Source organism: Daucus carota, chromosome 5 (genome assembly GCF_001625215.2).
Source record: "Daucus carota subsp. sativus chromosome 5, DH1 v3.0, whole genome shotgun sequence".
Classification (NCBI taxonomy): domain Eukaryota; kingdom Viridiplantae; phylum Streptophyta; class Magnoliopsida; order Apiales; family Apiaceae; genus Daucus; species Daucus carota.
The window spans coordinates 37,336,961-37,349,441 of NC_030385.2; the positions used below are offsets into that span (position 1 = coordinate 37,336,961).

General features: G+C 36.4%; 4 protein-coding genes across 5 annotated transcripts; 1 reads left to right on the forward strand and 3 right to left on the reverse strand.

Moving 5' to 3' along the window:
- Window positions 1-39: 39 nt before the first annotated feature.
- On the reverse strand, window positions 40-1,465 carry LOC108221078 (CASP-like protein 4B1). Its single transcript, XM_017394979.2, has 3 exons — window positions 722-1,465; window positions 490-625; window positions 40-374 (listed from the first exon to the last, which is right to left on the reverse strand). The coding sequence occupies exons 1-3, from the start codon at window positions 1,153-1,155 to the stop codon at window positions 183-185; spliced, it is 762 nt and encodes a 253-aa protein (XP_017250468.2). The 5' UTR covers window positions 1,156-1,465; the 3' UTR covers window positions 40-182.
- LOC108221077 (probable protein phosphatase 2C 65) lies at window positions 930-4,117 on the forward strand. Of its 2 annotated transcripts, none has more exons than XM_017394978.2 (6): window positions 930-1,064; window positions 2,010-2,249; window positions 2,458-2,766; window positions 2,863-2,980; window positions 3,079-3,302; window positions 3,458-4,117. In XM_017394978.2, exons 2-6 carry the CDS (start codon window positions 2,031-2,033, stop codon window positions 3,914-3,916), a joined length of 1,329 nt encoding a protein of 442 aa, XP_017250467.1. In that variant the 5' UTR covers window positions 930-1,064; window positions 2,010-2,030; the 3' UTR covers window positions 3,917-4,117. The 2 variants fall into 2 exon arrangements, with proteins under 2 accessions (XP_017250467.1, XP_017250466.1); XM_017394977.2 differs by lacking the exon at window positions 930-1,064 and adding an exon at window positions 1,489-1,830.
- An 89-nt stretch (window positions 4,118-4,206) lies between these two features.
- LOC108222477 (aldose reductase) lies at window positions 4,207-7,166 on the reverse strand. Its single transcript, XM_017396399.2, has 8 exons — window positions 6,979-7,166; window positions 6,785-6,835; window positions 5,936-6,009; window positions 5,501-5,588; window positions 5,205-5,411; window positions 5,038-5,109; window positions 4,621-4,860; window positions 4,207-4,471 (listed from the first exon to the last, which is right to left on the reverse strand). The coding sequence occupies exons 1-8, from the start codon at window positions 7,111-7,113 to the stop codon at window positions 4,382-4,384; spliced, it is 957 nt and encodes a 318-aa protein (XP_017251888.1). The 5' UTR covers window positions 7,114-7,166; the 3' UTR covers window positions 4,207-4,381.
- A 2,732-nt stretch (window positions 7,167-9,898) lies between these two features.
- Window positions 9,899-12,481, reverse strand: LOC108219868 (patellin-6). The gene is made up of 4 exons (XM_017393420.2): window positions 11,448-12,481; window positions 11,201-11,325; window positions 10,934-11,075; window positions 9,899-10,410 (listed from the first exon to the last, which is right to left on the reverse strand). Exons 1-4 carry the CDS (start codon window positions 12,177-12,179, stop codon window positions 10,147-10,149), a joined length of 1,263 nt encoding a protein of 420 aa, XP_017248909.1. The 5' UTR covers window positions 12,180-12,481; the 3' UTR covers window positions 9,899-10,146.

Sequence of the window (12,481 nt, forward strand, 5' to 3'; positions counted from 1 at the left end):
AATCGATCAAATTAGGCTGTACAAAGCGACATCATGCAATGTGTATGAGATCAATATATCATATCTGTCAAATATAACAATTGTAGGATACAAGGGAGCTCATACTTGAGAGCATTGTACATAAGACATACAAAGTGTAGGCAATGTATCTGCCAAAAAGCAGTTGAGAAGAAATGACATGTTTAGATATAAGAATAGGTACAGAGTTTGTATCCAGATACAAGGGCTGCAAGTGCAAGTGCGAAGAATGCCAAGAAAGCCATGCTAATGGCTGAAGATGAGGAGTCTGTGAATATCGTGTCTGATCCTTCTCTCATCCTGTTTGTCAATGGCACTGCCGCGGATGCTGCTGACATCAACAGGTACGCCATAATCTGCATTTTTATAAGTGAAATGATATCAAAATGTGCTAGCCAGAGTTAAACAACTGCTTCAACAAGACGCTACTCGTCTTGAAACGACAAACAAACGTGTATATATTCTATGAACCTGATCACCAATGAAATTAAGGACCACCAGCATTCGAGGAGAAAGATATTCTTTCCCAGTACGAAGCTCCTGAACTTGTCTGGCAACTTGTGCTCCTGTATACAGTGTCGACAAGATAGCTATCGCAAGAAGGTACCTGTAATGTACTTAACAGATCAATACATATGCAACAATCATTCATCCATGTATCTACAATTGATACATATGAGATTGAATAGAGAGGGAGAATTACTGATATTCTTCATAATTGTCAAAGTTCTCCCAACCGCCATGTTTATTACAGGCCATGACAAGGAATGAAACCAAAGAAAACAACAAGGCGATTCCTCGTAACGCCCATGACGCTCTCTTCAACTTATCATCTCTATTCCACTTGTTCACAATCGCCGCCACCCCAAATCCATCATGTACTGCTCTCTGGTTCTCGAGATCAGCAGACACCGGTGCTGGACCAGCTGCCTGAGCCTGCATCGGTTGCGATGCACCAGCCTTTTCCTGAGGCGCCTCTTCTAAATTCGACATCAGCTTGTTGCTCAAACACAATACACTCTCATTGATCAAACAAAACACTCCTGGTAAGAATTTATTGATTGCAAGTTTCTTTAGTAAGCAATAATTAAATGCAAATGTGGTGATGATCCTGTAATTGCAGTTGTAAGCTGGCATGCGTCCAAGGTAACAAATGTTGGTAAATAAATGGTCAGAAAAAAATATCTAAGTGTATATATAGAATTAAATGAGAGGCTCTGATGCATAATTAGTTGGCTATACGTACTAACTAACTTCGGTTGATGCGGTCATAGGTTGTCTGCCTACCAGTACAATGTTCTATATATAAGTTGAATCAAGAATTATTAGCTTTTTATAAAAATTATTTACAATCAATTTAACATTAATATTGCATAACTGTCATTGGTAAACAAAATATAGCAAAATTTTGTTTTGTTTAATTATATTTTAGCCCTCACACTTAGAATTTTCTAGACTACTCAGACCACTTGGATCCTAGATATGATCAAGCATATGTAACAGGAGAGCATAAATTAGTATATGTTTGAGAATTTGAGATTATTTGACATAAGTTAGAGATGGGTGTCATATAATCAAAAGCTATAAATAATACAAAGAAATGAGAATTAGCAAAGCAAATAGAAATGAGGGAGAGAAATGTATTTACCTTAGAAAGGGGAAGAGAAAAAACAGGAAAGAGATAGGCCATTTTGAAAACAAAGAATTTGTTGTCATGGCCTATCTGTTACCTAATGAATCTCTCTTTTGACCCTTCAATTTTGATTCCAGTTGCATGATCAACATTTCCATGATCTAAACATAAAGATATAGGTACAAGATTTGTATGTTTACTGCTTGTCCATAATTTTGTATTTTTCGAATAGTTGTGATCTTCATTTCTTGTAGCAAGAAATCCTCAAATTAGCTGCCTTTTTTCGAAAATATTAAATTTTGGCTGGTGAATCCATCTGGGGTCTTATTGTTTTTGAAATTTGTTTTGCTGTCCTCAGACACCAATAAATCTGAGGAAAATGGGTGCATGTTGTTCATGTCAAATTGGAGTTGAAAGAGTTGATGGGTACCCGGTTGGGAACCACAAATTGGGAAAAAGAGAGATTCATGGTGACAGTGATGTTGCCTATGGAGACTATGGGGCAAGAGTGAGGGTAAAAGGGTCCTCTAAATATGTGTCCATGTTTTCTCAACAAGGTACAAAGGGAAATAATCAAGATGCTATGACAGTGTGGGAGGTAATGTCACATTATCAATCTCTTTTCATAATGTAGCAATCCATGTGTATTTCTGTATTCACTATATTGTGGAGAAAAGAGGTTCAAGTTTTAAGGATCTGTCAATAGTCGAGGTTTTTATTAGAGAATGTATGATCAGGACAAATATAATACGGAATATCTATGGCGAATTTTTGATGTTCTTTTTGATTTTTTTTCCTTCTCCCAGAACTTTGTAGGTCATAAAGATGCAACATTTTGTGGTGTGTTTGATGGACATGGTCCGGTAGGTCACAAAGTGGCACAGAATGTGCGCGATAATTTACCCTCAAAGCTTTCATCAACTTTGAAGCGAACCATAATCAATGATCTTAGCAGCAATAACTCTGATGTTAACGATGTTCAACATGATCCTCTCTATAATTCGGTTAAGCAAAGTATAATTCAGTCCTTTAGAGGTATGGATGAGGATCTTGACATTCATGATGTAATTGACACCTTTTCTAGTGGCACAACAGCAGTGACGGCGCTCAGAAAGGTATGAGTTAGTATCTGCGCAATCCTTAGTGATGAGGTCTAGAGTGCATATATTGGTGAATTTTGTCATTTATTTTTTTTGTTTTGAATCTTCCAGGGTAGGCATTTATTGGTTGCAAACTTGGGGGATTCTCGTGCAGTTCTTTGCACAAGAGACAACAAAGATGAAATGATCCCTGTCCAACTCACCGTGGACTTGAAACCAAATCTTCCAGGTAGGTTTAGTAACTTCACCTTTTCAATTTGATCAAGAATGAAATACTTATGTCAGAATTTCAGATGTTATGCGTTGAGGCAAGTATACTGTTTTCAGGTGAATTTGAGAGAATTACGAAGTGTAATGGTAGAGTTTTTGCAAGGGAAAAGGAATCAAGTGTGCATCGAGTATGGTTGCCTGATCAAGATACTCCTGGCCTTGCCATGGCAAGGGCTTTCGGAGATTTTTGCTTGAAAGATTTCGGGTTGATATCAGTTCCTGAAATCTATTACAGAAAGCTCACAGCAAAGGATGAATTCGTGGTCCTTGCAACAGATGGAGTGAGTGTAGCAGTCTTTATAGCTACTTGAGCATGTCAAATTGATTTAGATAGTATTTTATGTCCAATAATTACTGAAAAGCTAATTTAGAATGTAATGACATGCAGTTGTTCCATTAATAGTCTTCTGATGTTTTAATCTGTGTTTTGCCTCAGGTATGGGATGTACTATCGAATGAGGATGTAATTCGGATAGTTTCCTCAGCGAGTAAGCGATCCATTGCAGCAAGATTACTAGTGGCACACGCTGTTCGCGCATGGAGGATCAAATACCCAAGAGCCAAAATTGACGACTGTGCTGCTGTATGCTTGTTCTTCAAACGTGAGGTACCTCAGTTTACCAGATCTTCGTCGGAGAAGACTCAACTGAGTTTAAATAATTCAGAACTTAGTCCCAATGCTGAACATGGCGACTCGGCGACTGAGGATGGACTTGAAACTGTATTAGATGTTGAATTGCCAAGAAGAAGGGAACCGAAACCTCGTCATCATCTAGCACCTATTCTTGAAGAAAATTATGCTACTCAGGGTTATTATGCTTCTGCAGAAACTCATCAAGATGGCCTCAATCATCGGAGACCAACAAGGGATCATTTCACTGAACAACTGGTTTAGTCTCTTTAAATGTGATCAATGTGGATATGAGTAAACATTAGATTAGTGACACCCATGTCTATGAAGCTAAGAAATGTTGTGTTCTACACCGTTATAGTACCAGAAAAAACACACAGCACCAGGAGGGCTGCAACAAGGAAAAAGATAATTAGACCTTTTTGAGAATATAAAATCAATCGTTTTTTCCTTTTGTGAAGAACAGTACTGCCTATAATTTCTCCTCCAGTTCCCTCGATTATCCAAACAATAAAAAGCACAAAACTGTCTAAGAAGAGTACATAGAACATACTCTGTTTATCATTCAACCAGCAAAGTGTTTTTACACACAAACGAGTGATACAAAGAGCGAATGACCACATCGACAGCTTTAAAAGTGCTAAGACTTTAATTTTATAAAGCATCATGAAAAAGCTAGGATAGAACACTACAGTATTAAACAGCCTGTTCTTCCAGCATGAGAACAGACTAGTCCTCGTGATCCCAAACATCTGCTACGCTCCGAAAAGGCCCTTCAGCCTTGTTCACAAAGAGTTCTTCACCATCTAATACTCGTTTCTGGCAATCAAAAGAAATCATAGTTAGACATCATATACTCTGGCAATCAAAAGAAATCGTAGTTAGACATCATACTTGCGGCTTGTGCACATGTGACAACATCGACCATATTTTATCCACAGACGACGAAGGTATTATACAAGATTCACCTGATCGGTTATGTGGCAAAGAGCCTGGAAGTCCTGTTCTGGGATTTCCCAATCAAAAACCATTATGTTTTCTTTAATCCTATCGGGATTGCCCGACTTGGGTATCACACTGGTTCCTCTCTGAATAGCCCACTTCACAAGAACCTGCCCTGGACTCTTGTTCAACTTCCCTGCTATCATTTGCACGAGAGGATCATGGATGAGATCTCGTCCTTCTTGTGAACCCAATGGTGAGTATGCCTAGACAATTAAGAAGTGTAAAAAAGTTTCTGATTTCATACCGGCAATTCAGCATTGATATAGCCAGGGCCCAATAACATCATTTTGTTCTCAAATGTCAAAACCCATGCCTAAAATCGGCTGTTTCAAAACCATCAAATAGAATTTATAAATTAAAATACATCTCAGTTATCTTACAGTCACATGAATCCCATTCCTCTTGCATGCCTCAAGGATCTTATCATTTCTCCAGCCTGGGTGCATCTCCATCTGTAGTAGCAAAAAATATCAACATACTATATCCAGGAGTTTTTTCTCGATAACTTCGAGCCAAATGAATATGCATTGTTTGAGTTCATGTTCACCTGGCATACTGAAGGCATAATTTGTGCAAAGCTTAGTAGCTTATTGAGTTTACTTAAAGTAAAATTGCAGATACCGATATCCCTAACAAGTTTATCTTTTACAAGATTCTCCATTTCTCTCCACACCCCTTCCATGTCAAAATCCAAAATGTCCCCGGCTTTTGGAGGTCGGTCAGCACCTTCTTTCAAGCGAAAAGGCCAATGTATCTGAATTTGGAATAATATTATTATTTAAAATATCTATAACAAATCGCTAAGTTGACACAAACTAATAAATCGGCAGGATTATACGTTACCAAGTACAGGTCAAGGTAATCAAGTTTCAGTTCTTGAAGTGTATTCATCAGCGCTGGACGGACTCTATCCGGTGATAACTCGGTGCACCTATAAATTTATATATTTCAATTGAACATACCAATCATGTAATAATAACCAAGCTTTCGCCTTTCAAAATGATTCGGAGAAAAGACTAAGCCAGCAAAGCAAAGGAAGTGGTTCCATTTTTTTTATATAAATGTAAGAACAATATTATTAAATATCAATAGCATTAGGAAAAACAGTCGTATGCTTTTCATGTCATCTAATTTTTTGTTGCAAGCTTATAAGAAACACTCCGTATAATTCATTAAAGACTGCCAGGATCATGATAGGTTATAAACTATAAAGCATTCTTTGACGTTGGAAGTATAGAAGTTCACAAACATAAGCTGTATAATCAAAAACATACTAACCATATTTTAGATGTGACAAATAGATCCTTCCTTTCAATTCCTGCTTGCAGGGCAGCCTGGATAGAATGTCCCACCTAAAAAGTCGAAAGCAAATTTGTTAGCAGGAAGACATTGTTTCTTTGCTAATATATTAAGTTTTAGTAATATTACACCTAAACATTTATCGGACCAGTTCAGTACAATAATTATGATAATTAGTATGAAATAGACTTTAAGTTTAGTAGGATATGATCAATTTTTCCAAATCCGAAAATATTTAGGTGCTTCTTGCATGATAGTTTGGCAGTGAAGATAGTGTATCAAGGCATCAAACAATTTATCATAAGAGTGTATACAAAAATGGTGCTAAAAGTGATGTTATTTCTATAAACTAAGTGCACGCGCGCGCACAAAAAAAAAAACTACACTGCAGTGCAATTCGAAACATGGATGCAATATGATAGACGTTGCTACAACCACACATAAGCATGCACTCGGAAAAATGGAGAAATTTGAATAATTAATGGTGGCGAGATATAATTAAGAATTAAACATTATGTGGGTGCAATATAGCTAAATTTAGATCTATTCATGTCATTATAAGATTATGCATTAAATTAACATCAAATATCACTTGTAGCATCACCATTGAACATGCTCTAATGCATTCCGGAGTAGAATTAAGTGCCCCTTATACGATTAAATAAAATAACAAGCAGTTGAGTGTTTTTCTTCTTGCAACCACTTATGTATTATCAAGCTAAATCACATTTGGAATTGGACCATAGCATTATATGTTTCAGATTTGCAAAAGAACAGCCTATCTATCAACAAGAACAAATTGCAATAACTTGAGTGGTGGAAAAGAACCTCCTCTTGAACTCCATACTGCCAAGCAGTATCAATGTGTCTGTAGCCAGCCTGTAGCAAGCATTCAATATATCAAACAGCAGCTTCAAAATGTTGTCTCTAGACTACTTCAATTTAAGCTGCTTTTGTTTATAGTCTTCCTGCTGTTCAATCTACTCTATATTTTTTAAGTAAGAACTAAAAGACATGAAAACCTGAAGAATAGCGGTGAAGACAGAATCAGAAGCTTGAGAACCTGCACGCCAAGTCCCTAAACCAACGGCTGGTATCCTGTGCCCACTCCGCAGCCCGAACCCCTTTTCTTCTCTGCTCACTTTCAGCTGCGCCATTTTTCTTCTCAACTGTCTACAAACTTTTTTTTGGTTCGATATTTTAAATAATTCGAGAGCTCTCTTTGGATATATTGTTTGTATAATGAGATACTACGCTGTTGCATTTGCATGTCTGCCACGTAACTCCTTCGTGTCACCAATTTGCTTCAGCTCCGTGACACGCTGACACGTTGCTACATCTCTTCTCACATTATTTGATCTAGACCATGTTTGGCGATCCCGGATTTTAAATTTTTTAGGGAAATCTACAAAACTACCTACCTTTTCTTTTATTGTTTTCAAAAATACTACCTTCCAGAATTATTTTTAAAAATACCTTTTCATAAAAAAAAAAATTCAAAAATACTGTTTGCAACTTTTGCAACCTCATTTGCAACTACAAGCGGCGCCAGCCGTGTTGCAACCTGATTTCGAGTTCCAGTTTTCAAATGTCATTTTCGACCTCATTTTCGGAATCGATATATATATATATATACATATATATATATATCGATTCCGAAAATGAGGTCGAAAATGACATTTGAAAACTGGAACTCGAAATCAGGATTTGTAATTGCATATATGGTTGCATATGGTTGTATTCAGTTGCATATGGTTGCATTCAGTTGATTCTATTGTAATCTAATGGCCCCGCCAGGGGCACACCAAACATCTGTTGTTACTTACAGTTTTCAGTTGCATTTAGTTGCAACTGAGGTTGCAAAAGTTGCAACTGCAGTTGCAACCTCATTTGCAACTATATATAATTTTCAGTTGTATTTAGTTGCAACTGAGGTTGCAAATGAAGTTGCAACTGCAGTTGCAAAAGTTGCAACTGCAGTTGCAACTTCATTTGCAACCCCATTTGCAACTTTTGCAACCTCATTTGCAACTTACAGTTTTCAGTTGAACTAGTTGCAATTGCAGTTGCAACAGTTGCAACTTTCCATTTTTATTTGCAACTTTTGCAACCTCATTTGCAACTTTTGCAACCTCATTTGCAACTTTTACGGCTGCGCCGCCCAAGGTTGCAAATGAGGTTGCAAAAGTTGCAAATTGTATTTTTGAAAAAAAAAATTTATGAAAAGGTATTTTTAAAAACAATGAAAAAGATGGTAGTATTTTTAAAAAACTAATTTTACAGATGGGTATTTTTAAAAAGATCCCAATTTTTTACTCTTACTTTTAAAATATTTTTATTTAAAATAAAAGAAACTAATTTACCTTTTCGAGCAACTTAGTTTTTTATATTCTTTAATAATAATTAATTTCATATCAAATAACCAATCTATCAAATTTTATTTTTTTATTTTATTAATCAAATTATCTATAATACAAAATTATCCAATCAAGTAATTAAGCTACGGAAGGTATCCACTTATTAATAAGTAACATGCAAAATAAATTATCTTGAACTCAATTAAACGAACATCTAGGAGATCCAAGTTTTTTTCCTCCGACCGAATCAACGAACTCGTCAAATTAAATGAGTTCATCTAGTTCTAAGTTCCGCATATGCCTGAATTAACGAGCAAACCAGCCTCTTCATTTGAATAATTTCCATTACAGTTTTATTTCAGCAGCTCTCTGGCCTCTTCATTTGAATAATTTCTCGGACAGTTTTATTTCAGCAGCTCCTCTGGTGAGACATAAAATTCAAGTATTGGTACACTTTGGGAAGAGGAATCACAAACGTAAAGGCAACAACAATGAGTACAGTAGTCACCAGTATTTCACATACAGTGGTCACCAAAATTATGCGTACAATCAAGCCAAAGATTTTAAACAAGTACTTTGCTCTCCAAAATTAAATATGTATGTGTACACATAAATCATAATTATTTAAAGTTAAAATCATACCAAACAAAACATATCATACGTGCATCGTACACGACGGAACAGCCCTATGCTTGTACAGTTTATACAGTACTAGTATAACAAGTAGTACTGCACCTGTCATTCTTGTTTCACACTTCAAGTTATTCGTACGCTTGCCCATTCTCATCATCTTTTTCGTTGTCTTTGTTTTTTATATGATGCATCCATCTCCATCAACAATATTTTTCTGTGCACAGCCAATAAGAATCTCATGTTCAAATCCTTTCTCATGAGGCTCACCCATAGCTCTTATCTGCTGTTTCAATATTTCCATGAAATCGATAATTGAAAACCTACGAATTCACTGGTTATCGGAGATTTTTTGGATAAATCAAATTTTTTTAGTCAAAATAGAGAGTGTAGTTAGATGAAATTTTTTTAATAAATCAAGAATGTTTAGAAGACTGATTGATATATAAAAATAAGGACTTTTTTCCTATAAATAGAAATAAAGAACTATTTAAAGATAATAATAATAATACATTCTAATATTTCTTGTAATAATGTGTTCTCGCACACATGTAACATGACACAAGGTGTAATCATTTTAACAAGACAAGGAGTGCTCGTTCCTCAAGAATGAATGGCAAAGTAAAAAGGGAAAGGTCATGTTCAAATACCATCATGTCTGATTTCCCTACACAAGACTTTTGGCAAAAGTTGCCGCAAAGAAACTGATCAAATCTCCACAATTATTTGACAACACAGCCTCTATTCATGATCAATAACAACCTTCCAAAACCCAACCCAGCCTCCAGTCAATTTTATCATCTCACACTTTCCTTTTCTCTCTTTTTTCCATATCCCAAAAAAAGCAAGCTCTACACCTCTTTATCGTGCATACAGTTGTGTAGACAATTCTATGTAGACATACATGTGACTCTTTTTTCCTTCACCAGAACATTACTTGAGTGAGCATAAAAAATGAGAACAAAAACAATCCAAATTTGATCCACTTCTTTTCATAATACAACACATTAGCTTTACTAATAAGATCACAACAAGTTATTCATTACATTTTAGTATCACAAGGCCACAACTCAAGTGTAGCAATAGAGGTAAGAGTAAGAAATATTATACCAACACATACATATAACTTGAGACTCTTCAAAATTAGGGGGCAAACTAATACTTAGACGAAATGACCAGGTTAAGATATAGTCAATCCAAACATTAAAATGCAGAGGTAGATTTTCGGACAATGTATCGATAGGCAGCAACCTTCTTCTTGCGAGAGGATGTGTTGTCGACCGACAACACCATTTTTCCGGCTTCTTTTGCTGTGTACAAGTTGTGCACAGCCTCCTCAGCAGCAGCTATCTTCCTGGGCTTCTCAACAGCAATGGTGTAGCCTCCTTCAGCAATGGGTACAAACTCGGCACAGTATTCTAGTTCCCAACCTCCCACCACAATGTCCCATGTTATAGTTGCACCAGCCTTTTATATACATACCAGAATCAGAACACAATATGTAGACACTACAATGCAGTTTATATATACGAAAGCTTTTAACAAGTCACTATATAGAAATCAGTAAGAAACCAGACCATGCATGCTGCATCAATAACTTGTAACAAGCCACTGTATAAAAAATGGTAAGAAACCAATTGTAAGGAAATGAATACCAAAGAAGTGATTGAGATGGTAATTCCCCCCAAACCAAATTTTACTACATAACAATAGTTCTGCATTCTTTAACTTTGTTTGTGTGTATATGTGGTCCTTTATAATTATTACATATCATTTCTATGTTGCAATACTTTCATTGCAGTTCAAATTTACACAGATTACTAGTCAATAAAGAAATTATGCTTTACTCTGTAGCAGATTAAAGAACATAGTGATTAATGAATAGCAGCGTGATCAAGAAATTCCTTATGGGCTAACAGATAACTTTAGACTTTAGAGGTGTGCAAACTTTAAGCAAGAAAGTGAGAGCTAACAAATTTAAATTAATGACCTCAATTCCCTCTATTTGAATGTTCACTTTCTCTCCTCCTTTCACAGTAAACTCAGATGCTGGTTTTGAAGGACCATTCTCCGATCCACCGAGTCGACTCAGTCCTCCGTATTGAACCGGAATATTCTCTGGCCTAATGAACCTGAACAGCAAATCCCCAGTTAAATTGGCCCAAAATTAGCTTATACATTTAAGGGTAACAGTCTACAGATTTACAAGCAACATTAAAGATTCAGTAACCAAAAACATAACAGATCAAAAGCTTACTTGTAAAGAGTCTCTGCAACATTTCCTTCCTTAGAGATTACAAACTTGCTCTTAGTTCTCTGAGTTAAAAATGGACTAAACACAGAATACAACACACTGAAGTACCATGGCACATTGATAAATATCTGAAAAATCATACAGCATTTCAGTTTAAAATAAGTGAAAATCCCAGATCAACAAAATCATCAATCAAAACACACCCAAACAGATATTAATTACACATCAATTAAGCAAAAAAATTGAGTACCTTTCTAGCAACCATTTCAGGATAATTATCTTGAAAAAGAGAAAGAATGTGATTAGAAGCCACCCTTAGCTCTCTTTTAGGCATGTCTTTAAGATCAGTGACTTGAATTATAGAGTTAATCCCACCAGGCTTGAAATGCAGCAACTTGATCCCTCTTTCAAGAACTTGAACCCTCCACCTCAAAAACTTCTCCAACTTGAAATCATCTCCAAAGGTTTTTTCATACATTTCTTTGTCTTTAAAAACCCCATAAGCATTATAACAAACAGGATGGCCTTCTTTATCATACCCATTCATGTAAGCAACCACCCCTTCAAGCTCTTTAAAGCCCAAGTCTTGTTCAACTATCCCATCTGCCTCAAAATCTTTCCTCCATTCCAAACATTTTAGTAACATTTGGAGTGAGTCTTGAACTCTAAAATCTCTAGCTCTCAAGAACTTGAGGAGAATCACATCAGCCTTTTCATCACCACTTAAGAGTGAAATACCCCACATTGAAACTGCCTCATGAGAGGCCTTGAGCTTCTCTTTAAGCTCTTGAAGTGACTTTTTCTCTGAGGGCTTTAAGTGAGTGAGGAAGTAAGTGTCTTCTTTAAAGGAAGGTGATCTCAGTGTAGTTGCTTCCATAAAAGAAGCAACGAGGCTTTTCTTGAAGGGCTTTGGGGAAGCTTCGGAGAGTGGGGTTTGGAGGGTTGGTAGAAATGGTGAAGATGAGGACTCCATTTGTGACATTTTTGAGAAATGTTGTGCAAGAGATCAGAAGTTTGGATGCAGAGAGTGGCTAAAAGGGTAGGCTAGGCTAGGTGAGATGAAACAAAAAGAGAGGCTTTGATATGGACTGAAGAATGGGATGAGAGTAACAGAAGAAACATTGACAAAAGTGCAGAGAGAGAGAGGAGAGAAAAGAAGGGAGAGGAGAATGGGGACTTGTTGTTGTACTTAATTACAGTATTTTCTTGGAGGTTGAGGTGACATGATTATTGATTACTGTGTATAGTCTAGCACTAGCTTCTCTGTAGCTATAGCCGCGAAAC

What these genes read in the sequence shown, in the direction of transcription:
- LOC108221077 (XM_017394978.2), top strand. Translation starts at nt 2,031, where the DNA reads ATGGGTGCATGTTGTTCATGTCAAATTGGAGTTGAAAGAGTTGATGGG. An exon ending in ATGCTATGACAGTGTGGGAG is followed by an intron (nt 2,250 to 2,457) that starts GTAATGTCACAT and finishes TCCTTCTCCCAG; the next exon opens with AACTTTGTAGGTCATAAAGA. An exon ending in CTTGAAACCAAATCTTCCAG is followed by an intron (nt 2,981 to 3,078) that starts GTAGGTTTAGTA and finishes TACTGTTTTCAG; the next exon opens with GTGAATTTGAGAGAATTACG.
- LOC108219868 (XM_017393420.2), bottom strand. Translation starts at nt 12,179, where the DNA reads ATGTCACAAATGGAGTCCTCATCTTCACCATTTCTACCAACCCTCCAA. An exon ending in GTTGCAGAGACTCTTTACAA is followed by an intron (nt 11,076 to 11,200) that starts GTAAGCTTTTGA and finishes TTTGCTGTTCAG; the next exon opens with GTTCATTAGGCCAGAGAATA. An exon ending in TTCAAATAGAGGGAATTGAG is followed by an intron (nt 10,411 to 10,933) that starts GTCATTAATTTA and finishes TGTATATAAAAG; the next exon opens with GCTGGTGCAACTATAACATG.
- LOC108221078 (XM_017394979.2), bottom strand. Translation starts at nt 1,155, where the DNA reads ATGCCAGCTTACAACTGCAATTACAGGATCATCACCACATTTGCATTT. An exon ending in GACAATTATGAAGAATATCA is followed by an intron (nt 626 to 721) that starts GTAATTCTCCCT and finishes AGTACATTACAG; the next exon opens with GTACCTTCTTGCGATAGCTA. An exon ending in TTAATTTCATTGGTGATCAG is followed by an intron (nt 375 to 489) that starts GTTCATAGAATA and finishes ATAAAAATGCAG; the next exon opens with ATTATGGCGTACCTGTTGAT.
- LOC108222477 (XM_017396399.2), bottom strand. Translation starts at nt 7,113, where the DNA reads ATGGCGCAGCTGAAAGTGAGCAGAGAAGAAAAGGGGTTCGGGCTGCGG. An exon ending in AGTATGGAGTTCAAGAGGAG is followed by an intron (nt 6,010 to 6,784) that starts GTTCTTTTCCAC and finishes TCGACTTTTTAG; the next exon opens with GTGGGACATTCTATCCAGGC. An exon ending in TTTGTCACATCTAAAATATG is followed by an intron (nt 5,589 to 5,935) that starts GTTAGTATGTTT and finishes ATAAATTTATAG; the next exon opens with GTGCACCGAGTTATCACCGG.